General features: G+C 28.4%; 1 protein-coding gene and 1 non-coding gene across 2 annotated transcripts in view; both read left to right on the forward strand.

Moving 5' to 3' along the window:
• LOC125827081 (serine/threonine-protein kinase SAPK3-like) overlaps positions 1-18158 on the forward strand; it is a 106478-nt gene extending 88320 nt beyond the window's left edge. The window contains exons 2-10 of the mRNA XM_049506444.1: positions 14736-14878; positions 15380-15454; positions 16705-16806; positions 16905-16958; positions 17040-17132; positions 17217-17309; positions 17444-17548; positions 17649-17747; positions 17843-18158. Coding sequence (XP_049362401.1) covers positions 14756-14878; positions 15380-15454; positions 16705-16806; positions 16905-16958; positions 17040-17132; positions 17217-17309; positions 17444-17548; positions 17649-17747; positions 17843-18118 — 1020 coding nt within the window. The 5' untranslated portion in view covers positions 14736-14755 and the 3' untranslated portion in view covers positions 18119-18158. The remainder of the gene's footprint in view (positions 1-14735; positions 14879-15379; positions 15455-16704; positions 16807-16904; positions 16959-17039; positions 17133-17216; positions 17310-17443; positions 17549-17648; positions 17748-17842) is intronic.
• A 2776-nt stretch (positions 18159-20934) lies between these two features.
• On the forward strand, positions 20935-21006 carry TRNAG-UCC (transfer RNA glycine (anticodon UCC)). Its single transcript has one exon. It is a non-coding gene; the product is annotated as a tRNA-Gly (tRNA).
• The last annotated feature ends 6882 nt before the right edge of the window (positions 21007-27888 follow it).

The following is a 27888-nucleotide window of genomic DNA, read 5'->3' on the forward strand; positions in this document are numbered from 1 at the left end:
TCATAAAAGGAACTTGATATCGCTAATACAAGCTAAAGCATTCAGCCATCCACCCACCCAACTAAAGTTCGATCCCAGCTTTTAGAGCTCTCATATTTGATCTATATAAATATGTATATTAATGTATTTAAAATTTTCAAATTTTAAATTCGCCTTTGTTAGACGTGTTTAGGCCACCCCGAGCCTTAAGTGCCTCACAAATCACAAGAGATAAAGCTTAGTATAATAGAGAATCGAACCTCATTATGTAATATTCTTTCTTCTCGTCCTTCTCTCTGTCCCACATTCCCTCTAAAATAATATTACTAATAATAAATTCTTAAAAGGAAAATAAAGAATATATATATATATATATATATATATATATATATATATATATATATATATATATAATAAGTCACAATGCAAACATTTTTATAGTATTTAGTTATATTGTAACTATCTTGTTAGCTTTCAATCAAAATGAGTACTTCTTTGAGGAAATACATAATTACCCCATGGAACTTATACCCTTTTTTTAAGTAGACACCTTATGTTTGCGGGGGTCCTATTACCCCACGAAATTATCCAAAATCACAATAAATACATCATTTTGACCCGTTTCAAACCCATCAGTGTTGTCACGCAAGTTGAGCGCGTCAAGGAATAAAAAAACAACATCCAACCAATGTTAAACCACCATGTGGCATTCCCAATTTGAATTAGCTTCCTCATTAAGTAGACCATCTTCCCCAAAATTCTCCATTGTTAGCCGTTAGATTTCTGCAATTTTTTTATTTTTTTTATTTTTTTTTGTTTAAAATCTGTGATTAGGTTTTGAGGGAGAGATGTCAAATGCAAGCTTGAATCGCATTTGTAATGACGAGAACGATCCAATGTTGCATTTAACAATGCGATGCAAACATGGAGACTTGATGCAATTGCAGACTTCGTGGTCTGAGGACAACCCAGCTAGAAGATTTTGGTCCTGTCCACGCTTTCGTGTAAGCTCGATACATATTTCTTTACTCTTTTTTCTTGTTCAATGTTTCAATAAATTCACTGTGTATGGCCTATTTTAGGAAAATTCATGCAAGTACTTTAGATGGAGGGATCTTGAGGAGATTGATATGCGATCCAAGTCTGTTATTCCAAGATTGGCGAATAGAATTAAGGAATTGGAAGAAGCATTACAATTCTATAAAAGTAAAGAGAAGATGAAATTGTTGGAGAAGAAAGGTGATCAAGTATGTCATGATAAGCTAATCAAGAAGAAGAAGAAGATGAAATGTAGCATCTTGAATTGGAAGCTTATCATAGTGCTTGTCGCAGTGTTTTTTCTGATTTTAGGCATTAATAAGAATGTAAATGCTGAAAAATGTAGTTGTATGCCATTGGAATTGCCTTAGTTGTTATTTGTTGTTTTCGTTTATGTTTGGTTGTGTAATACATTGGAGTTTGTTGTAGTTGCTTCTTTTTTCTGGTTTAAGGCAAGCTTATTTGGTTGTGTAATACATTGTTGTTTTTGTTGATTTTTGGTTGTATAATACATCTATTTTGTGTGATATTGTGACCATTTAACAGTAGACAGAACATTGTAATCTCTTCTGCCAACTTCCTTTCATACTTGATCGAAAGAGAATAATCAGAATGACAATCATTGTGACAAAATGAGAACTTCATTTCATTCTTACTGAAAGTTTGAAGTTAATACAACTTGATTAAATATTACAAAGAAGAAAGTTGCATAAACAAACTTGGCAAAACACAATTGATACCCAATAATCCACCAAAATATAGTTTGGTATCAAGAAAAGTGTAAATAACACAATAATAACCAAACACAAAAAAAAAAAACAACCACAAAGTCAACTATCTTTTAGTAGTTGAATTGCTTTGGCTTTCATTAATAGCAGCAGTTGCAGACCTTGTTTGAATTCTTTTTTCACCCCTTATTTGTTGAAGTCTATTACTCGTAATGGCTGATTTTCCCTTCCATTTCACTCCAAAATGTGGTTGATAGCCAATATCTCCAGTAACTTCATCAGACCTCCTTGGAACTCTTGTACCAATGTCAACAACTCTACGACTTTGCATTCCAGGCTGTATAAATAAACCACAAAGGTTAGTAAAAGTATATGAAAAATCATCATCACCAACCAATAACAGTTGTACTTACATTAACAGTTGTAAAACCATCATCACCAATCAATACTCCAAATCCTACCATCCTTGACCTTTTAAAAGGTCTTGAAGATTGTCCACCACTAGTGCCTTCATTCTCATGATTTTTTTGAGGCATACCTATTCCCCTGCATCTTCCTCTATTCATTCCTTCATTCACTTGGTTTTGGTGAGGCATCTCTCTTCCGTTGCTTGTATTTTCATTTTCTTGAGGCATTCCCCTTCCTTTGGCGCTCCTTCCTTTGCCTCATCCTTGAGGCATTGTCTGTGTGCTCTCCTGCCTTTCTTGAGACATCCCCCTTTCCTTGGCCCTTCCTCTTCCTCTGCCTCTTCCTTGAGGCATTGCTTGTGTGTTCTCCTGGCTTCCTTGAGACATCCCTCTTCCCTTGGCCCTTCCTCTTCCTCTACCATTTTCGTTATTTGATCTGGCCTGATTATTATAATACAACATATTAGTATATATTCAACTAAATATTAATGAGAATTGATACATTTACCTGTGGTTGAGTAGAAGTTGTTGCAGTTTGAGTTGGAACAGTTGGAGGAATAGGACAACCTCTTTTATTGTGGCCCTTTGTATGGCAATTGCTACAAGTCATAACAGCTCCACATTTGCTAAGCTTACCAGTTCTCTTTGTTTCATTTGCCTCTTTCCTTCTAGCTTTACTTGGTCTTCCAGGCAACTGTTTAACTGCTGGTGGTTGAACTCTTGGATTAACAGATGGTGGCCACATATTCATATTGTTCATTGGCTGGATAACATATTCATATGTCCTTAGGTAGGTTTCCTTGTGATAACAGCTGGCCACATAATGAATTGGTTCATATTGTTTGTAGTGTAGGGCAGCAACACCATGAGGACAAGGTATGCCCTTAAGCTGCCAAGCTCTGCAACTACAGGTGCGCCTAACAAGGTCTACACAATGTGTAAAGCCTTTGTCTACAACCTCAAAACCCCTTTCTCCATTCCATGATATGTTACACTGCATTGACTTATTAATGTTTTGTTGTAAAATCTTAAAAGCCATGGGAGAAATATCAGTGACCCATGTGTTTGAGAACTCTCGTAATTGACCAATTCTTTTCATCATCTTTATCCTAATCTCTTCTAGCATTGTAATGATTGTCTTGTATCTTGCAGACAATATCCATGAATTGAAGCTCTCTGCCATATTGTTATCAACCGAGTCACATTTGCTATGTTCTTGGAAGTATTTTTTACACCACCTTTCTACATTGTAGTACAAAAGACCATCCAAGCAGTCACTTCCCAATTTCTTCATAGCATCTATGTGGTCCCTCAATTCGGCTTCAAATGTAGATTTTGCAATCTTCCAGAAAACATTTCTTCTCTCTATTCCCTTCCAATTTTTGCACCAATTTGCAAGGACATGTCTAGCACACATCCTGTGTTCAGCAAGTGGTAATAAATCTTCCACTGCAATTTCCAGTCCCTATTAAAGAAAGAAAATAAACATATAAAAGAGTTAATGTGAATCAAAAAGTAAAGATGAATGTGCATTAATAACCAAGGACATACCTTTTGCATATCAGTAATCAGGGTAAGTTCATATCCTACTCCAAGATGAAGATCATTCTTCACTAGAGTCAAAAACCATGCCCAAGTAAATTTATTCTCAACCTCAACTATTGCCCAGGCAATGGGCAACATTTGGTTATTTCCATCTTTGCAAACTGCCACCAATAATTGACCTCTGCAAACTCCTTTGAGAAAACATCCATCTAGACCAATGCATCTCCTAGTACCTCCAAAGAAAGCTTTCTTTAAAGCATGAAAGCACACATAAAATCCTTCAAAGATTTTATGCCCAGTTTCAGCAATTTCTCCAAATTTAACAATACAAGTACTACCTGGATTTGTTCTTAAAATCTCATCTCTGTAATAAAAAATTCTACCATACTCAGCAATATGATCACCCATAATCTCTTTTAACACTCTAGCTCTAGCTCTTCTCACTATTGTCTTTCCAACTTGAATATCCAATTCTTTTCTAATAAGCTCTTGCAACTTGATAATTCTGATGTTTGGCTGCTCAGTTATTCTATCCTTGTATCTAACAGCTAGAACCCTTGAATTGCACAAATAGTTATGAGTTGAAGACACACAAATATGGATAGGGTTGTAGTTTTTAACCACAAAATCTGTAGTTTGGCTATCCAAACTTGCAACCAATAACCAAGGACAACCCTTTTTGCAACACCTAACTCTTACTCTTCCAGGCTCATTCACATATTTCTCAATTTGAATTTTTTCTTGAACTGCATATTTGGTTACAGCTTCCCTAAATTCTCTTACATTTGCAAACACCAAACCTAATTCCCAAACAATCTTCTCAAAAGTTGGATAAAAAATAACTCTGTTTTTTTTCTTCTTTCTAACAATTTGTTCAACCTCTTCACCATCTCCCCATCCTGTTTCTTCTTCTAATTCAAAGCTAGGAGCTTCATCACTAGGATAGTAAGGTTCATCACCCCCTAACTTACCTAATAAGCTATCCTTACTGCCAACATTTGTTTCATCATATCCTATATCTGGGCCCTTTTCAGTAGTATGAATCTGTTCTGTAGTTGTACCTCTAGTTCTCCTGTTTGACCTGTTGAAATGCCTTCTTGAAGCCCTAAAATCCCTATACTCTTCATGAACATCACTATCTAAACTCTCTTCACTGCTATACACTTCAGATCTCTCATCTGATTCATTATCTGATTCATCATATGATTCATCATCTGAACTTTCTACACTTGGATTGGAAGGTTCAGCAGCAGGATTAGAAGGCTGATAAGAAGTGTTAGAAGGTTCACTAAGAGGATTAGAAGGCTGAGATGAAGTGTTGGAAGGTTCACCAAGAGGATTAGAAGGCTGAGATGAAGGGTTGAAATGTTCAGAATGAGGACTAGAAGGTTCAACAGGAGACTCAATTTCATTAAAAGATGTAAAAGATTCCCCACCTACCCCACCTACACCACTGTCCATCACATGGGGGACATAATCCAAAGCCAATGGAGCAATTTCTGGCTCATTAACCTCATGACAGACATAAACATCCATTCTATCCCCATTTTTAAACATAGAGGAAATGTCACAAATAACCTTATCACTTTTAACTTCAACCAAAAAGCCATCGATTGGAGATCTAATAAAAAAGGAACAATCTGTTGTATATCCTAAGTCCTTTATGTAGCCTTTCAGTTCAAAATAAGACATTCGATCAGTGTCTACTTCCAAGAATTCAGTCACAGACCCACCAACATAATCAGATGGGGGACCAAACACAATTTTTCCCCCATGATACCATCTCAAAGTTATAAGAACAAATGACATTGTAAGAAATCCTGAAAACACAGTTACAAACAGATCTCAGAAACACTGAATCAATGAAAGTTACAACAATATTCAACAACAACAACCCAATAACAACAACAACAACCCAACAAAGAAATACACATCAACTGCAACAGGCCAACTTCCCAATAATATATATGAGTAATATACACAACAACAACATGACGACAAACGAAATACGCATCAAACAATATAAATAAACTAACGACTAATCACTACAAAATTCACTTACAATGTAAAATAAACTAACCTATGAGTCTTCACTTCTTCGTTCCGCCACCAATATTCAACAAATTTCAACAAGCAATGTTACCAACTAGCTTTGCCTCATGAAATTTCTTAGGGTTTTGATCGGTTGAAGAGGGAGAGACGAGGGAAGGTGAGAGTGAAATGGGTTGGAAGTTTCTTTGGGTTTGGGTTTGGGTTTGGGTTTGGGTTATGGGTTAAAAAATGAATGGGTTAGGATAAAACCCGGCCTTTGTTAAATGGGTTGTAACGGGTTGGAGGTGTGGCACACGCTCTTGGATTGAGAGCACTGATGTTGAAAAAATGATGTATTTATTGTGCTTTTGGATAGTTTCGTGGGGTAATAGGACCCCCGAAAACATAAGGTGTCTACTTAAAAAAAGGGTATAAGCTATTTATTACTCATTCCTTTTGAATTTGTTAATCTGATTTTGATCTGACACATAGTTTACGAAAATAAATTAAATTTTCAGAAAAAACAACTTGAAGTTGTCCCAGATTTTCAAAAAGACACTTTAACTTTGGGTGCGTCCTATTACCCAACAAAACATTCAAAATCACAATAAATACACATTTTTTACACAATATTTCCACTTTGGACAAAAATATCCTTTGAATGTGCAATTTCTTAAAAACAAAATGTCGGACCCATTATTGATGTATTGAAGGATGCTTTGGTAATTTCCTATGATGAATTCGTTTTGTTTGTTTCTTTTAAATTTATTTTACTATACTAAATAATTGTATAAAATATTATGAATCACGATAATTAATTACTTAAACATTTTAAAGATATAAAAATATATAAAAGATCTGATTGACTCTTCAAATTTTACCGGTGACACATAAATTGGGACAAATGAAATAATATATATTATTTGAAAATTTCTTAGAAAGTACTATAAATTACAGTAATTAACAGCTATAAATATTTCAAAGACAAAAAAATTGATTGAATCTCAAAATTTTTTTAGTACTACATAAATTGAGAAAGAAGAAATGACCTCTATTATTTGAAAATGACGTAAAAGTATTACAAATCATACCATAAGAATTAACAATTTAAAATTTTAAAAGACTTTAATGCTTTATACTTATTCTATTTTCACTTTGGACAAAAATATCCTCCCAATATGCATATTTTTTTAAACAAAAAGTGGGACCCATTATTGATGTATTCAAGGATGCTTTGGTAATTTTCCTATAATTCGTTTTGTTTGTTGTTTAATTTTTTTTAAATAATTGTATAAAATATTATAAATCACAATAATTATTTACGTAAATATTCAAAAGATATAAAAATATGTAAAAGATCTTATTAACTCTTCAAATTTTATCGGTGACACATAAATTGGACAAATAAAATAATATATATTATTTGAAAATTACTTAGAAAGTACAATAATTTACAGTAATTAACAATAGAATATTTTAAAGACAAAAAAATTTGATTGAATCTCAAAATTTTATTAGTACCACATAAATTGAGAAAGAAGAAATAACCTTTATTATTTCAAAATTGTGTAAAAGATATTACAAATCATACAACAATAATTAGCAATTTAGAATGTTAAAAGACATAAAAAAAATTTTACCATAGTTAACAATAATTAAAAATTTAAACTATTTTAAATTAATATTAAAGTTTGATTAACTCTTTAATTTTATATTTGTCACATAAATTGAAACAAAAAATAATACATATTGGGCCCGTGCTAGCACGGGCTCCGATGTCTAAGTATACTAGATATGAGACCCCGTGCCAGCACGGGGCCCAATATATGTTACTGTTTCTGTTTTAATTTATGTGGTACATATGAAATTTGAAATTAATCAATTTTTTAGTATGTTTTTATATATTTTAAGTTGCTAATTATTTGTATTTAGAATATGTTTTACGTAAATATATTAGAAATCACAATAATTAACAAGTTAATATAAAAAAAAACTTATAAAAAATTCATTGACTTTTGAAATTTCATTTGTATCACATAAATCAGGACCGAGTAATATATATGAAAATTACATAAAACGTACTATAACTCACAATAATTAGCAACTTAAAATATCTATATATCTATATTTCTCCCAATTTATGCGGTATAGATGAAATTTTGAAAGTTAACAAAAACTTTTTATATGTTTTGAAATATTTTAAGCTATTAATTATTATGATTTATAATACTTTTTACATAAAAAAATTATTTATATAAAGTATAAAAGAAAAAATTTAGAAAAAGGAAACATAAATGTCAGCAGGAGTCCAATCTATGTTAATTTCTATGTTTTAATTATTGTAATACCGATTGAATTTGGAGAGCCAACTAAAAATTTTGAAAGGATTTTTTTTATAAATTTTAAGTTGTTAATTATTATAATTTATAATATTTTTATTAATTTTAAACCAATATATGGCTTTCTCTGTCTCAATTACATGAGACATATGGAATTTGGAGAGTCAACTAAATTTTTTAAATATGTTAAGTTGTTAATTATTATATCTTATAGTACTATTACGTGATTTTCAAATAAAATATGTATTTTTTAATTTCAATTTATATGTCATTGATATAATTACATATATTAAGTAATGAAGAATTAATGTGTAAATTATGTGACACCTATGAATTTTGGACTGTAAATCAAATTAGTTATATGATTTTAAAAAAAACAGTTAATTATTACAATTCATAATACTTTTTATATATTTTTTAAATGATATATATATATATATATATATATATATATCTTTATGATATTGATATTAGTATTATAATAAATTAAATTTTATTATTTTAAATTTATGATCTGAATTGTCAGCCTATGCCACATTATAAAATGTTCCAAAGTAGATATCAGATTTACAAAAATGTCGATGCCAGCTAAAGTAATAAAATAACATCTAAGGGCATGAACCTATATATGTATATATAAAGTTGAATATTGACAATTTGATGTGGCATCTCTCTATGACCAGTATTTGTATTCATATTTTTTTCCCTTTTTTGACATTTTATCTTTGTTTTGTATTTTTTATTTGTACTTAAAAAAAATGTATTTATGTCATACCCGATTAATTATGCCCTTTATAACATCCATTACATTACACTAATATAAATTTAAGTAAATGAAAATGGAAGATGAAAAGATAAAAACTATTCATTTTTTATAACTGTTTATAATTATTTAGCCTATAAAATAAAAACAAAATAGTTGAGCATTTGTAACAAATAAGAACAAATTTCTTCACTTTGGTTCTTCTTCTTCTGACGATAATGATCAATATATGGTATCAACTTTTGTCGCTAAGATGTCCATCAAATTTCTAGGTCATGTGACTTTTTTAACAAAAGAGAAAGAGAGAATATCTCATTATTCTTGTGAAGACATTGATGTAAAGAAAGAGATTATGTAACAAAAAATTCTTTTCAAAATAAAAGACATTTTGAAAAAATGTTTATTCCTCCTACAAGGAGAGAAAATTCATTGTGATTGAGAAATTTATAAGAAGCCTGATTAGTGTTTCAAAGGGTAAGAAAAATTATTTGGAGAAAAAATCATTCTATTTATGGAATTCGTATCAAATTAGGAGGAGAACAAGCAAAAATTTATTTTGTGACTTGAAAAGAGAGAAAATTAGATATTATTTCTTTCAACCTCATTATTCTTCTAATTTCTTTCTTCTTTTATTTTGTCTTGATTTTTTGTATCTTTAATTAAAGTTTTTTTTTCTTATTTATCTTTAATTAAAGTTTATATATATTTTCTTAAAAAAGAATTTAAAAAGATGATCATATTTAGTTCCTTTCCTCATCAATGCTATTAATCTCATAATTAGTGTTATTTATATTATTTTCTTAATTACTTTTTTTTCTTTCATTTAATTATTTATTTGAAGAAATTAGTTATTATAACTTTATAAGAATTACACATGTATTTTTACATAATTGATTTGTTATTTTAAAATTTTTTGGATCATTCTTCATCTTAAAGTTTCTATCTATATGTAATAATAAAGCTAAAATAGAAAATGTGGGGTGACACCTTCTTAGCAATAAATACTTATTTATTCTGATCAATGTTTCTGACATTTTTTGTTATTTTTTCCTTAAAATAATTGTTGCCTCGATTTTTAGTTTTAGTTTTATTTTTGTAGCATTTTCTAATTTTAAAAGATTGAAAAATTTATATTGAAAATTTACAAAATATAAAAAATGATTTATTTAACTCCTATCATCATCAATATTATTATTAATTTGTTTTACTTCTTTTCTTAATCTTCATTTCATCATTAATGTAATTTATATCATTTTCTTATATATATATATATATATATATATATTTGTGACATTTCTTAGAAGTTAGGATTACTATTTCTATAATTTTTAAAAAATTTGAATTCTTTTGTCATACTAAATACAACATGTTTTATTATAATTACATTTAATATATTAATCAATATGTTGTACGAATGAAAAGAAAATTATCATTTCACAAAAACAAAGGTTAAAATATAATTTATTATGATTAAGGAAAGATAAAATTATTATTCCAATATCCATAAGCATATATAATACATTAAAAATTAATTGAAAAGCTGTAAATGGAAAAGGAATCACCATTTAAGGAATCATTATTTTTAATTTTTTGGATCATTTCTTCATGTAAAAGTTTCTATCCATACGTAACAATAAAGTTAAAATAGAAAATGTAGTGACACCATTCTTACTAATAGATAGTTACTTATTTTTATATTTTTTTTTTGACAATTTTGGTTATATTTTCTTTAAAATAATTATTGCCTCGATTTTTTTTTTTAAGCTTTATTTTTAATTTTAAAAGATTGAAAATTTTATGTTAAAAATTTTAATAATAGAAAAAATGATTTATTTAACTTTTATCATCATCAATACTACTAATTTTTTTGACGTTTTTTCTTAATCTTCATCTTATCAATAATGTTATTTATATAATTTTGTTTAATCACTTATTTTTTCTTTTTTAACTCTTTATATATATAAAGTTGGATATGTAAATGATGATGTGACATTTCTTAGAAGTTAAGATTACTATTTATCTAATTTCTCCATTTTTTGAGTTCTTTTGTCATACTAAATACAATATGTTTTATTATAATTACATTCAATATAGTAAACAACATGTTCTAGGAATTAAAACAGAATTATCATTTCAGAATAATAAATGTTAAATTATAATTTTATTATGATTAAGGAAAAATAAAGATATTATTTCAATATCCCATAACCACATTCAATACATTAGAAATTAATTGAATATAACTGTAAATGGAAAATGAATCACGATTTAAGGAAAATAAATGTTTGCAATACCATAATAATTAAGGAGAGAGTAAGATATTATTTTAATATCCTAATTCGGAACTTTTAATCTACTGCTCAATTAAAAATAGAATGCATTTAATAACATCAAAAAGTTATTAGTTTAATATTTTTTCTCATTGTACTAATTCAATTCAATGAAACTTAATTTTAAAGATAAAATAACAGCTTCATTTTAATTGTTGTCAATATATTTGAAAAAATTATTGTGAAAAGGCTTTTCTTGCACCTTATTTTAATTTTCATATACTATTATTATTTTTTCTGTCATTTTTCAATGAATTTTATTTCAATTTAAAATTTAATGTTTATTCTTAAAACTCTGACGGTACAAATGAAGGTGGAGTAAAATATAATAAATGATGATTCTTTTACTAAATAAGAAGATATAACGAAATTGAAAGGGTGACGTTTTTTTTTTTTGTAAATGGATAGGAAATTCTATTAAGGTATCTTTATGTCATTATTCAATATATTTTTAATATAAATTTCATTTGTTGATGCGTTTGTTTAGTACTCCCTCTGTCCCTAATTACTTGTTTACTTTTCCTTTTATAGTTGTCTCTAATTACTTGTCCATTTTGACAAATCAAGAAAGAATATTTTTTTTACCTATTATACCCTCAATTAAATGAGCAATTACTTTGAAAATTGCAGAACTTTTCATCTACTTCATAATTAATAGGGGTAAAATGATAAACTGACTATGTCATTAATTGATTTCTTAATAAATGCGTAAATTTAAAAGTGGAGAAGTAATTAGAGATAGAGAGAGTATTACAGTCTTATTTGACATTATGAGATATTTCTTAGACATTTAAGGAGAATGGTAGACCGAAATATATATTATATATTAAAGGATGAACTTCATGCAATGGAAGAATTTGTTATTAGCAAATATATTTTAACTTATTTGATAAAAAATATATTCTTCCTCATTTAATAGATGTAAAATTTGAAGCTTTATTTTTTTTGACAATCTTCATATTATTAAGACAAATAATAATATTACAATTAAACAACAAAGTAAATATAAAATTTAAAAAAATTATTTAATTTAAATGATCGCGCGAAGTGCGGCCAAGTTCTCTAATTTAAAACAAAAAAGTAAAATTTAAATGGGTTTACTATAGAATTCCTAGAAATCCAACTTGAAAAATTATGCTAAAAATGGAAAATAAAAAGTGAAATAAATTTAATTGAGAGTTATCCTTCGTCTGTCCCATTTTATGTGAGACTTTTTATTTTTCTAGAATCAAATAGTTTAAGTTTAACCATAAATTTGCGTATGATATCTTCATTTTTTTTTTAAATTTGGACAAATTAGATAAATAGTAATGTTAGCTTCTAAGAAATGTGACATCATCATTTACATATCCAACTTTTATATATATAAAAAAAGAGTTAAAAAAGAAAAAATAAGTGATTTAAGAAAATTATATAAATAACATTAATGATGAGATGAAGATTAAGAAAAAACGTCAAATAAATTAGTTGTATCGATGATGATAAAAGTTAAATAAATCATTTTTTCTATTATTTAAATTTTTAACATAAAATTTCCAATGTTTTAAAATTAAAAATAAATGTTAAAAATTAAAAATAAAAATGGAGGCAATAATTATTTTATTAAAGAAAAATATGTAGAAAAAGTAGAAGCCAAATGAGTAATAATAATAATTCTAATAAGGACTAATGAGTAATAATAATAATTCTAATAAGGACTAATGAGTAATAATAATAATTGCAATGTTAGTCCTTGGTGTTAGTCCTTCTATTAATGTACAATTGTTTTTGCACATTGTACAACTAATTAATGCATTGAAAAGTTAATGTACAAAATTGTATGCATATTGTACAAGAGTATTAATGCAATGTTGGTCCTTTCCAACTCTCACTTCTAAATAAGAGTAATATAATATATATATTGAAAGGGAGATGTTTTCAAGATTTATAAATATTTTAATATAATATAATATGAAGAAGTTTTGGGGTTAGGTGTTCATGTAATTTGGACATAAAACAAATATATAGCAATCATAAAAAAGAATGAAAGCTACCAACCGACCACCAACGCTAGGATCCAAATCTTATCTAACTTATTTGCCAAATATATTCAATGATTTCCATTTCCCATCATACACTAAAACTAAATATACTCTATCTGTTTCTATTTATGTCGTCTTTATTAAAAATAAATATTTCTTAATATTTATTATTTCACAAAAATTAACGTATAAATAACACTATTTTTTCTATTTTACCTTTGAGAGTTATTAGTCTTTAAAATATTAATTTGACCAATATAAGATCATTAAATAATTTATTCATGTTCATTGATCAAATTACTTAATCAAAATAAATTAATTTATGTTCATTTATTGAAAACTCGACTTCAGGAGAATACTAAATAAGAATATAATGATAAACTTACCTAGTTTCTTAAGAAACGTAAAATCTAATGGTGATATATAAATATAATTTGTCGAGTGTACTTTTTTTTGGTACCAAGGTTATCAAATATCAATATCTTTGGTACATTTGCTTATGTAGAGATCTTTAATTAATATGTAGTTTTTTAATTAACTTGAAAAATAAGGTATAAAAACATATTTTTTAAAAACTTTCTCATAAAAGTCGGCAGACTTAAATATAAGGGTGGCTTATGATTGGATAATATATTCTTCAATGCTACCCCAAAAGTCACAAACAAGGGCCCCATTTTCGTTTCGTGACTATTTCATTCCTAATTAAAAGTTTTAAATTTGAGGTTTAGATATAGAAATTTTTTTATTGAAAGCGTTACTTTTTAATGGATGCAATGCGCTTCCAAATTTAGTTGAAGCTACAGTACAACATCGAACACCGAATATAAAACCAAAAACAAGGGTCCCATTCTCAGCCCACGTTTATTAAAATGGTTGAATTTAAAATTTTACTTTTTTTTTTTTGGTACATTGAATTCAAAAGTTTATCCCATGCCCAAACTTAAATAATTCATCCACCTCAGCCATAACCAAGTGTCAGATAATCAATCACTTCAACACTTATTGAACTTTGAAGCCAACCCCTCAAATATTAAATTAGTTAAATATTATATGTGTCCTTTAGTTTAACCAATAAAACATTATATTCTCCAATTGTTTTTTTGTGTACATACTTCAACTGATTTTTGCATTTTGTCATCATTTACTATAAATTGCAGTACAACTGAGAGTTGTTGAAAACAAGGATTGGTTAGAAACTGAACTTTTGGTTGTTAAAGGTTGAGTTGTTTTTTTTTTGCTTATTCTTGATTTAGGTATTTCTTACAAGGGAAAAAGATTGAGTCTTTTTGGTTATTCTTGATTTGGGTATTTCTTTCAAGTGAAAAAGATTGAGTTTTTTTTGGTTATTGTTGATTTGGGTATTATTTCAAGTGAAAAAGATTGAGTTTTTTTGTCTTTCTTGATTTGGGTATTTCTTTCAAGTGAAAAAGATTGAGTCTTTTTGGTATTCCTGATTTGGGTATTTCTTTCTAGTGAAAAAGATTGAGTCTTTTTGTTATTCTTGATTTGGGTATTTGTGTTCTTTTGAGTTTGAGATTTAAGAGCTTGTGGTGTGTGATTTTGGATTGGATAGAATGGAGGAAAAATATGAGCTTTTGAAGGAACTTGGTGCTGGGAATTTTGGAGTAGCAAGGTTAGTTAAGGATAAGAAGACAAAGGAGCTTTTAGCTGTCAAATATATAGAAAGAGGGAAAAAGGTAAGTTTTTTTGTTATAAAAAAAGTTTGTTTTTGTACTTTTGTTTGTAGATGCTGTCATTATATTTCACTTTGTTAGGTTAAGGATTGTGTTGGATTTGCTTATTTGGTTGATTTTTTACTGAACTCCTTTACTGGTTCTACTCTAGAATTTGTGTTAGTTTGAGGTTTTGGGACTTTTGAGTTTGCAAAGTCAGCTTTTGAGTTTTTTGCAAGAAGTGTTTGCTTGAGCTGAAATGTTACAAAAAAGAAAGTTTTTAAAAACTGATTTAGTTTGAAATGCAGTTGACATTGTGTTGTTAGTGATTCAACTATAAGCCAAAGTAAAAAGGAGCAATTTTGGCCCATTGCAAAAGCTTTTTTAAGTACAATATTTTTCTCCTCATTTACTAAGTTGTGTCAAATGCTTTCAGCCTGATGTAGTTGTTATTGTTACAGTATGTAGTGTTTTCTCCTTTGATTCTGTTAGCCTGATGTAAAGACTGCTTTATTCTTGTCTCAGATTGATGAGAATGTGCAGAGAGAAATTATAAATCATAGATCGTTGAGACATCCGAACATTGTCAGGTTTAAAGAGGTAAATACTTACTTTTTATCAATTTGTTATGAACCTGAAAATTGCATATATCCATCTGATGTTTACTGTATATATTCTTTTTTATAATCACATTGTTAGCAACATTATTACCCTTTCTGATGTTGGGTTATGAAGGGTGATTAGGGCGTCATACGGAAGCTTACAATTGCAATCAAGACGGTGATAAATTAGATGACAAATAAACCGATACTAAAACATAATATTATTAATATGAAGACTAATTTAAAAGAAAAATATTATAACTGTTGAGAGAATAAATCTCCCCATAAACTAAACCCTTTAAATGTCTACATTGTGGATTCTATTGTGTTATGCTATGAGAATAGGGATCTTCAATTTATAGATCTCCAAACATTTCCTCTAAGGAAAGAATAAACCAAATATGGAAGAAAATTATATTTTCCTTTTAGAAAAAGTTCAAGCATTTATGGTAATACTTTGACTTTTCTTTAAGGAAAAAATAAACTTCAAATAAGGTAAGAAAATCAGGGTAAAACCCTAACATTTGAAACAAAAGGCTTGGACTTGGTAGAGCTTAGCTTGCTAGTTTAGAGATAGCGATCACTATGCTTGTACCGAACCTGGATAGATATGATTATCATATGGGGATGACTTCCCAGATTAAGTGGAAATAGAGATAAATTGCATTAGTTCTCTTTTGTTAGCAGAGTGTATATTGAGTATTTAGCCACCCCTAACTTGTTTGGGACTGAGGCGTAGTTGTTGTTGGAAATAAAAGTACATTTTAATAGTTCTGTTTTTAAGTAAGCAGAGTACATATGAGTAAAATTCCTTGCAGTTATTAACTTAAAACTTCAAAACACAATTTACAGGTCCTGTTTTAGTCTATTCATAGCAATTACATAATCCCCTCTTAAGCAACTGTAATATTGGGTGTTAAAGATGGATTTTTGTGGAATGCTAACGATGAGTTCATGGGGATGAAACTTTAGTTAGAGATATGTGATTGACCCAATTTTTGTTGTAGTTGGCCTATGGATTGATTGTTTTCTTCATCTCTTTCTTGCGCACACTTATCTATGCTTTTAGATTGCTGAGACTCTGCAATCTAGTACTTCAATCAACTTCTGTTCTGTTCTATTATTCTCGTTTTGCTGTTGATACTTGTCCATTAGACTACTTGGCACATATATTTAATACAATGTACTCAATGGATCATTACACATTCACAGTTACATCACTTACATGGCATACTCCCTTTTTTGTAGGTCCTGGTTACTCCGTCGCATTTGGCAATTGTTATGGAGTACGCAGCAGGTGGAGAACTTTTTGGTAGAATATGCAGTGCTGGCAGATTTAGTGAAGATGAGGTTAAGCAGATATCTCTAATTCCTCGTATTGTTCTATGTTTGATGAGAATGATCATGTTGTACTAATTAACTTCATTTTTTGTGTCAACAAACAACAGGCTCGCTTCTTCTTCCAACAGCTTATATCTGGAGTCAGCTACTGTCATACCATGGTAAATTTGAAAATACATAAACATCTTGTTAAATGCTCATCTTTCTAGTCATTCTCAAATCGTGTTTTTACTTTCTCGTAGGAAATTTGTCACAGGGACTTGAAACTGGAAAATACTCTTCTTGATGGAAGTCCTTCACCACGTCTAAAAATATGCGATTTTGGTTATTCCAAGGTTTGTTCTTGACTTCTAGTTATGAAGTTTACTATGCTACATTTAACATGATGTTAACTTACTTGTATATACTTTATCATGCAGTCTGGTTTGCTGCATTCACAACCAAAGTCGACTGTGGGAACTCCTGCTTACATTGCGCCTGAGGTCCTGTCACGAAAGGAATATGATGGGAAGGCAAGTTCTCTTCTCAGACATTGCTTTAGTTTTGTCACTGATTATTACATTTAACATGACGCTAATATATTTATATTCTTTTCGTGTTGTTTCACTTGAATACTGTGCTCATGTTATCGTTATGCATTTTTCAGATCGCAGACGTGTGGTCATGTGGAGTGACACTATATGTAATGTTAGTAGGAGCATACCCTTTTGAGGATCCTGAAGATCCGAAAAACTTCAGGAAAACCATTGGGGTGAGTACTTCTTTCGAATGTTTGAACCAAGTACAAGTGTGTTGAAATTTGTAAACCGTAGTCTCAATTAACGACTAAAGAATCTTTTATTTGTGTTCAGAGAATAATGAGTGCCCAACACTCCATACCCGATTATGTACGAATCACACCAGATTGCAAGAACCTCCTTTCGCGAATCTTTGTTGCAAATCCCTCTAAGGTAAAACTCATGACTTAACTATGGTTTGTTCATTAACATAACATGTATATTGTTGACTTCAATTTGTGCATTAAACGTTCGAATTCCCTATTCAGAGGATAACTATTCCTGAGATAAAGAAACATCCTTGGTTCTTAAAGAATCTGCCAAAAGAACTGATGGATGTTGAGCACGCGAAATTCGAAGAAGCTTCAGAGCAACTACAACAAAGTGTGGAAGAAATCATGAAGATGATACAAGAAGCTAAAATACCTGGAGTAGTGTCAAAATCTGAAGGGAAAGATCATGCAGGGACAACAGAACAAGATGATTTAGAGGAAGACCTCGAATCGGAAATCGACAGCAGCAATGACTTTGCTGTTTATGTCTGAGGATGAAATTTTATGATCAATTTGGACTTATAAGAGAAAATGTTTAATGTGTAACTCTATGAATTGTCTATTATGTTGTATAGAAGAGTTATGCACAGAGCTATTTACTGAGTTCTAAGTGTGCATTTCAAATTTGTTAGATGGATGTAATGTTTGCTACAAACAGATTATGTAACTTTTGAAGTTTTAACAATTGGTATCTGTCTAACTCATCTGTCTAATTCGGATTCACGTTGTGTAAGCCCCAAGTGGGGGTAAAGTGGTCTCAATTGTAATGTTCTACGGTTCCAAGCTAGAATTTGAAACCTCTAGCTTAAATGAAGAGATTATACCATCACAGCACAAGTTGCATACGTCGTTGGATCGAAGAATTACTTTATGTTAAATGATACTTTTCACTCATATATATTAAATTTTGTACACTTCTAGTGAAATTCCTGTCTATAGAAAAGCAAGGTTAACTAAAGATGGGAATGATTTGTCTCATATCATTTCCATTGACTAATAAGTAAAATACGTGTCCAAGATTGAATGATCTTCAATTAATTGATGCTAATAATGTATGCAATTATGAGTTCGAATTGTGAAATTAGTTATTAATATTTGCATTAGAATAAACAACCTACATCTAGACACAATTCTTTTCCAAACTGTATGAATACGAAATGCTTTGTGAACCAAACTACTTAATTTTTTTATAATGCATACCTAACTTAACATTTGAAAATAACTTCTTTCATTTTCTAGTCTATTATTTCCAGGACTATTAAGACATTATTAACGCCGCCTTCATAGTTTATATTAATGGACTAGAAAAACAAGTTAATTTATGATCTCAAACGAATTGACTTCATCGTTAATTCTTATTTTATTACATAATATATATGAAATCCTAGCCGCCATAAAATAAAGATTGCCACCAACACAATAAATTGCAATTTATTGAAGGATTAAAAAGAATAATATTGATATCCTCTATTATTGGTGTAAGTACAACTTTACAACCTAAACCTATTTAAAATTAAAATATTATAATATGTGTTAAAATAATGGAATTAGCTATCTTATATAAAAGTTAAAATAGCTATAATCTCATGGGATGCCTCACCCCATAAAAATTCTTGTCTATCTTATCCTGGTAACGCTAATTTTTAGCTAGCAAGTTATTTAGTAACTTACGATGAATTAGTTGACATGAGTATAAGATCAGCGTTCAGAGCCATCATTTTTTAAAAAGTGTCAAAGGATACTTTTTTTGTTTCATTGAAAATTACTTTGTAAAAATAATATATGTTGAATTAGATAACTCGATAATAAATTTGATTGAGAGTACTCTTATGAGTATTATTAATCAAAGGACATATTTGCACAATTTTACATACTTTAATAGCATATTTAGTATTTTTTTTATTAGATTTATTAAACATCTAATTAGATTAATTGATGGGTATCGTTAAAACAAAGATAAATTTGATACAAGCATTGGATGATAAGGTGCATATTTATGCTAGAATATTAGCGACGAATATATCCGTTAAATTTCACATATTATTACTTATTAGTATGGTCAAAAGAGCCTAATGACAATTCTTATTTTTTTAGGTCTGAATTTCCCTTTAAGAGGAGGACTTTGCTATGGGGTCTTTGTTAGTCAAGGAGAAGTCAATGCACTTATTCCAAGTTAATTTCTGCGTTTCTAAAGGGTCATGTGGACTTGGATCAATCTAATTAAGGTTGAAAATGAATTCTTGAGTTCTTTGCCTTTTACACCACGTATAGTTGTTAGGATTTTGCCTTGATTTTCTTATCATAATTTAAGATTTATTTTTCCTTAAAAAAAGTCAAAGTATTACCATAAATGTTTGAACTTTTTTCTGAAAGAAAAATATAATTCTCTTCCATATTTGGTTTATTCCTTCCTTGGAGGAAAAGTTTGGAGATCTATAAATTGAAGATCCATATTCTCATAACAGAATACAATAGAATTCACAATGTAGTCGTTTAAAGACTTTTGTATATGAGGAGATTTTCTCCTAAACATATTTATGTTTTTTAATATTAGTTTTCAATATGTAGGTCACTTGACCAAACAATATTAATAATATATCATTAGTATATTTTTTATTTTTCGTTTGATTTATCAACCATTTGATTTGCAATTGTAAGCTTCCGCATGACGCCCTAATCACCTTCAAAACCCAACAATAGTTTCATAAGTGAGATTTATGAATAATAGAATGTACGTAGACAGCAGACCTTATTCTTATTTTTGGGAAGGAAGAAAATTTATTTTTGATAGACCCTCAACTCGAAAAGGAAAAAAAAGATCGAAGCAAAGTTGCAAGAAAAGAATATCGTGACAACACATATAACAAGAAATAAAACAAAATATCAAGACACGTTAGAAAAAATAAATAACAATAGCAACGTGACAAGATATATAGACACATCTAAATCTAAAAAAGTAATAGATAACAATTCCGTTCCCAAAGGTCACCTTTCGTTTTGTCCGAAAAATGGACAAAAACTACTCTATTTATTAGAAAAATCACCTTAATATATGTAAGATAATCAAACGTATATCGAGAGTACTAATAATATTATCATTAAAAGTTGTGGTGAAATGATAAGTATTTCTTCATTCTTAATTTTAAAAAATCCCAAGTTCAACTTTTAAGACATGAATTTTTTAATAGTCTTTGATAAGAAGCGCTTTAGTCTCCAATGTAGATTTTCTAACGAGAGTTCAAATTAATCGGGCCTCAAAGCATGTAGTGAATAGACAAAAAATATAATAATAACACTAACAAACATCAGCGTTTGTAGTCCAACGGTTAGGATAATTGCCTTCCAAGCAATAGACCCGGGTTCGACTCCCGGCAGACGCAGCATTTTAATTTTTAAAATTTATCCCTACCTATTAATTTCAAATATATTGTCCCATTAATCCTTTTTGTAAGGAAAAAAAAAATCATAAAATATAAACATTTTCTGTATTTAAAGTTCACATATTCTTGTACATATGTAAGAGCTATTGAGACATTTATTTATTTTGAAGATATACTTTCTCGTTTCTAGAGATAAAGTAAACTTGTTAAAAAAAAATTCAATACTATCATATGTTATACTATTGATTTCGTTAGATGTGTTGATATAATATTGAATCATATATGTCTTTAATATTATAAAAATGACTCAAATTTATTGTTGACTCGATTCATCGAACTCACCACATTAATCCTTTTTCAATCTTCTACCATTACCCAAAGTCACCAATATTTCACACACATGTAACATCACAAATCACAATCAACAGTAAATCATGTACAACCTTTTAAATGCACATGTGAGCATATAATCTAAAAAGAAAGAAATATGAAGGTTTTTCCACGAAAAAGAGATAATGAAGGATCTGTTATAAAATAAATATATTACAAGTTAAATAATAAAGAAAAAGAGAAATAGAGTAGTATTGTTTTTCCTTTCAATGTATTCAATTTTCTACAGATAAAAGGAATGTATATATAGCAGGGGCGGAGCTACATTAAGGCAAGGGGTGTCAAGCGACACCCCTTCGTCGAAAAATTACATTATATATATATATATATAGGTCAAAATTTGATTTAATGAATATATATACAACAGTTGACACATTTTGACATAAATTGAAGGTTTAGTGTAGCAGTTAAGGGGTTGCAAAAGTTATTTGTGATCGTTTGTTTAATCCTTGATAACAATATTTAGTCATTTACCTTTTTATTAAATTTTGAGGGTAAGAATGTGTTTGTAATCCTTTGTGATCAAGAAGAAAATCTTGAAAGTCATGTCTAAATTCTAAAAGTCATGAAGTGAAAATCCATATTTCATTATTTACAACAAAATTTGCAATGTGTGAATATTGGAAAAAAATGGCCTACGTGACTACTAGTCAAAAAGAAGTTAAACTTTTTGAAAAGAAAAATATATGGGTAATAATAATCCCTTCAACACTCCAAAATTGTGTGGCATAGAATAGGGTTATTCAAAATCAAATTAAAACAAATAATTTGAATTGGAAAAGTTACTATTAATTTATTGATAATAAATTAAACATGATTTAACATGTTTTACAAATTGATAATTGATAATCGATAAATCGAATCAATAAATGTTAAAATTGAATCAAACTGACTGATATGTAATCCTAGTTAAACATAAATTTTTACTACGGAGATTCAAAATATGAGGAAGTAAATATAAAGTCAAAGAAAATTCAACATAAAAAAACATTTTTTTAGTTCTTTTTTTAAAATGAGGGTACAGGAAGGGGGAGAGGAACACAATGTGGGAAATCTAATTTTCACCATTAAAGTAGGAGTTCAGGTAATCGTCAACTGAGCTACTAAGATTTTTCATATAAAAATAAATAAATAATAATTTTAATCATATATAACCACTATAATTTTCTATCAAAGTGAGTTCAGATGAAATCCATCTATTCGGCTAAAATCTAAGTGACATGGTGAATTTTTATATATAATATATATTGGGCAAGATAATCAGAAAAAGTATATTAAATATTTTTTTTAACGAATTAGAAATCACTTTTTCTAGGTATATATAAAATCTCATATTATAAAAGGTTTCTTTTATTCCCTCCTAATAACTCTTTTGTGATACAAATAAAATTAAAATTAATTAACTTGTTCTTACAAAAAATAATTTAGAAATTTGTGTGACACTTGAATAAAATTTCTACCAAAAAAATAATAAAATTAAATATTTTTCTCATTACACTACTTAATTAATTATAATACGATTAAAATAAAACTTGAACGACCATCTCTACTATTTAAGATTATAAAATAAAATAGATAAAATTTATCCATCTTTGATCAAAAATCTCGGATTCAAAATTATTTTATTCCATCCAAAATTTCTACCTAAAGAAGGAGACTTGACTCCTATGATAAAGAACAAAGTCATACTAGTCAATAAGAAATTAAAAGGACGTTACGCGTTCCTTACCCAGAAAGTTAGGTAGGGCCAAAGGGATTCAAGTTTCTTTTGACGAAAAATAATATTTTTTCTGTTTTATTTTATGTAGTATCTCTTTCTTTTAATCCATTAAAAGGAATGTTACTTTACTGTAATTAGAACTAATTTAACTTTAAAATTTTGTTTTTACCCTTAATGAAATGATTTATAACCACACAAATATCTGAGAATTCTTTTAAACCATAAGGGGTCGTTTGGTTTGAATTCAAGTTATGATGGAATTAATTATGATGAGATTAATTATGATGTGATAGATTATGATGAGATTAGTTATGATGGGATATGTTATGATGAGATTATTTTTTATTGAATGTTTGGTTTGTTGTATTCAAAATAATAAATTTTAAGAACAATTTATTTGTTTACAAAAATGCCTAACAAGTGATGTAACAAAAGGGTTGAAAAAGACATTTTTGTCATTTACTTATTTTCCCGAGATAAGTCATCTCGGGATTACTATACCACCCAAGGGGAGGGATAACTTATCCCGGTACTAATTATTAATCCTGGGATAAGTTATCTCGGACTTGCCAACCAAACAACAAACTAAGTGGTATTATAATTTAATTCCAGGATTATTTGATATTATCCTTCACACCAAACGACCCCTAAGCTTCAATGGGACGGTAATCCCATGCCAAGTCATACGGTGCAATATAAAATGGGACGGTTCTATGTCCCAATTTATGTGACACATTTCGGATTTCGAGATTCAAACAAGTCTATTTTAATCGTAAAATTTTATATCTCTTCTAAATATTTTGAATTGTCAATTATTGTGTGACCTATAGTACTTTTTTCAAAAAATGAAATGTGTCACATAAATTGGCCTAGAAGCTTCTATGTTTTTACTCTCGTGATAACTCGAACTCACAATCTTAGGATTGAAAGTTAAATCCTTACCATCTAAACAACTTCCTTCAATTTCTTCATATTCTAAACACGCTTAATTAATACAAAACCTGACTCCGCCACTACTACCCACTAATTATCAAGTCCTATAAATAGAGGGGATAATCTATTGTGAAGTGAATTATAAAATGTCATCAAATATGATGAATAAAATGATTTGGAGTATGGTATTGGTAGTGATATTATATGGTAATTGGGAGATAAAAATAGTAAAGGGAGAGGTGAGTGAATCAATTTGTAGAGAAGAAAGGAGAATTGGTAAAAAAGCATGTCTTGTAAAAAAATAGTATTCAGTAATTAACTAAGAGAAACATGTTTGTACTTTTTTTTTTTTTTGGTTACTATGGACCATTTGGAATAAGTCCGTTTTTTTTATGCTTATTACGTATTGATTCATAATATATCATGTTGTATTATATTGTATTGTTTAAATAAATACAATATTTGAATAAATATATCGTTTTACGTCGTTACACTGTGTCACACAATAACAATTGGAGCTACTATAGAAAAAATTGAGTAAAAGTAAATATAAACAAAATAAGAAAATAAATAAATAAAGTAACAAGATTATCACACCAAATCAATCATTACGTAAAACAATAATTTTCGTCATTATCTAATAATGAATTTAACGATACGATACAATATAATCATCCAAACATGGTTGTGTTGTTACTCTAAAAATCTTTGATTCAGTTCTTTTATATTTATGTATGAATGTATGAATATACTAGATATTTGATTTAAAATATATTGATTAATACACTGAATGATATTGATTTTAAATACACAATAATATAAAATTGATAAGTAAATCTATAAAATTGTGAAACTCAAATGCATATTAATTAATAGTTGTGTTGATAGTGATATTTGCTTAAACATATAAGTAAATTATATTTAAACTTTATTTTCATCAAAATAACGCGCCTAAAAGGATTAATGTATCCATCAATATTGCGATTTAATTTAGAGTAAATATACCTTTATTAAAAAGTAGTGCATATATATATTCTTGTCATTTAATAAATAGTGCATATATATTTTCGTCATCTAATAAGTAATATATAAACATACACTATAATTTTGATAGTTATAAACATATATAAACACTATAGTGTTGATAGTTAATATATTTTTTTTTAAAGGCATAATTTCAGAAACCTCCCTTCAGGTTTCACTCTGTCACACTCACCTCTCTCATGATTTACGATATTACGCTTACCTCCCTTATTTTAATTTATTTGTAACAATTCTTTTAGCCTATTTATTATTAATGTACAAAATCATAGTTTGACCAAATTGCCCTTTGAAATATACCCATTGTTTAATTAATTTATAAACATCTTTTCTGAAGAATTACTTTAGCAAAAAAAAAAAAAAAACTTATTACATGACTTCAATTTTTTTTTTTTGTAAATTAACTTTATAATAATGCTAAATTGGGGTATTATTCTTTGTGAGTACCGTATATTTACTCTATATATAATATATTTAGAAGTTCTATTATGCATGAAATTCGTCATTCAAAGGTAATTTAGTGACTATGACAAGAGAAAGAGATGATAGAGATAATTGCAACGACTTATTCCAAATTGGTGATAAAATGTATTTGTATTTTTCTTCCTCTGTATTAGGGTTGATTTAATGCTTATTATTCATCATTTTTATTAGTTTCTGGGTGAATTAGAAATAGAGATTAAAGTTTCAAAGATTTTAATGAACAAAGTGAAAATATACGGCTAGTTTCTTGAGCAGAAAAAAACAAAAGAGAAAGAAGGTGGAACTAGTATTTTCCAAGAAAATTCTCAATGATTTTTTAACCAAGGGAATTAGGTTTTATTTTAAAAGAATTTGTAGGTGAACATAAACTTAATTGATTATAAGGGGTAAATTAGTCATACTTTAGTATTTTAAATTAATAATAAATATGTTTAAAGAATTGTTACAAATAAATTAAAATAAGGAAGGTAACTGTAATATTGTAAATCACAAGGGAGATGAGTGTTACGGAGCAAAACCTCAAGGGAGGTCCCTTTTTAAAAATGGAGGTACAGGAAGGTAGAGGGATGATAATTTTAATCATATATAAATAATATATTTTTCTACCAAAGTGAGTTCGGATGAAACCTGTCCACCTACTAAAATCTAAGTGACATAGTGAATCATCACTTTTATATATATATATTGAACAAAGATAATCATAAACAGTATATTAAATATTCTTTAAACGAAAATATCACTTTTCCTAGGTATATATAAAATCTCATATTATAAAACGTCTCTTTTATTCCCTCCTAATAACTTTTTTTTTTGTGATACAAATAAAATTAAAATCAAGTAACTTATTTGTTACAAAAAATAATTTAGCAATTTGTGTGACACTTGCAATAAAATTTCTACCAAAAAAAAGAGAGAGTACAATTAAATATTATCCTTGATAAAAAATCTCCAATTCAAAATTATTTTATTCCATCCAAAATTTCTACCCAAAGTGGGAGACTAGACTCCTATGATAAAAGAAAACAAAGTCATACTAGTCATTAGTCAATAAGATATTAAAAGGAAGTTGCGCACTCCTTACCTATCAACTGCAAATCTAGGTAGGACTAAAAGGATTCCATTTTTTTTTATTTTTTTTATTTTTGGATGAAAAATGATATTTTCTTCATCCAAAAAAAATGTCATTTTACTATAATTATAAATAATTTAGTTTTAAAATTTCTTTTCTATTTTTAACAAAATGATTTATAACCACATAAATATTAAAGATTCTTTTAAATCGAAAGTTTCAAAAGTCTTTATTTTTTTTTCTTAAACATCGTGTCAACTCAAATGGTGCCACATAAATTGAAACAGAAGGAGTATTTTTTAATTCCTTCTAGAAGCTTTTATATTTTTACTGTCTTGATGACTCGAACTCACAATGTTAAGATTGAAAGTGACGGATACTTCGCATCTAAATGGTTTCTGAACACACTTAATACAAGACCTGGCTCCACCACAACTATCCAATAATTATTAAGTCCTATAAATAGATGGGATATAAAATTAAGTAACTTATTTGTTACAAAAAATAATTTAGCAATTTATGTGACTTTTAAATAAATTTTCCACCGACAAAAAGAGACTAAAATTAAATCTTTTTTTTCATTATCCTTCTTAATTAATTATAATACGAATAACATAAAATTGAACAACTATCTCTACGAATATAAAGATTATAATATAATAGTCAAAGATTTATCTATCCTTAATAAAAAAAATCTTCAATTCAAAATTATTTTATTCCATTCTACCCCAAAGTGGAAGACTTTGACTCCTATGATAAAGAACGAAGTCATGCTAGTCATTAGTCAATAAGAAATTAAGAGGAAGTTGCGCGCTACTTACCTATCATGCGCAGAGCGTAGGTCAAACCAAAGAGATTCAAATTTTTGTTCGAATCGTTTTATTTTATGTGATACATTTTTTTAATTCATTCAAAAAATGTCATTTTACTATAATTAGAAATAATTTAACTTTAATTTTTTTTTTCTATTCTTAACAAAATGATTTATAACCACATAACTATTAAGGATTCTTTTAAATTGAAAGTTTCAAAAGTCTTTATTTTTTTTCTTAAACATCGTGTCAACTCAAATGGTGCCACATAAATTGAGACAGAAGGAGTATTTTTTTATTCCTTCTAGAAGCTTTTATCTTTTTACTGTCTTGATGACTCGAACTTACAATATCAAGCATCTAAAAAGTTTCCTTCTATTTCTTCGTATTCTGAACACGCTTAATACAAGATGTGGCTCCACCACAACTACCCA

Source organism: Solanum verrucosum, unplaced genomic scaffold (assembly GCF_900185275.1).
Source record: "Solanum verrucosum unplaced genomic scaffold, falcon-dt-bn FXZP01000060.1, whole genome shotgun sequence".
In the NCBI taxonomy this organism is placed as follows: domain Eukaryota; kingdom Viridiplantae; phylum Streptophyta; class Magnoliopsida; order Solanales; family Solanaceae; genus Solanum; species Solanum verrucosum.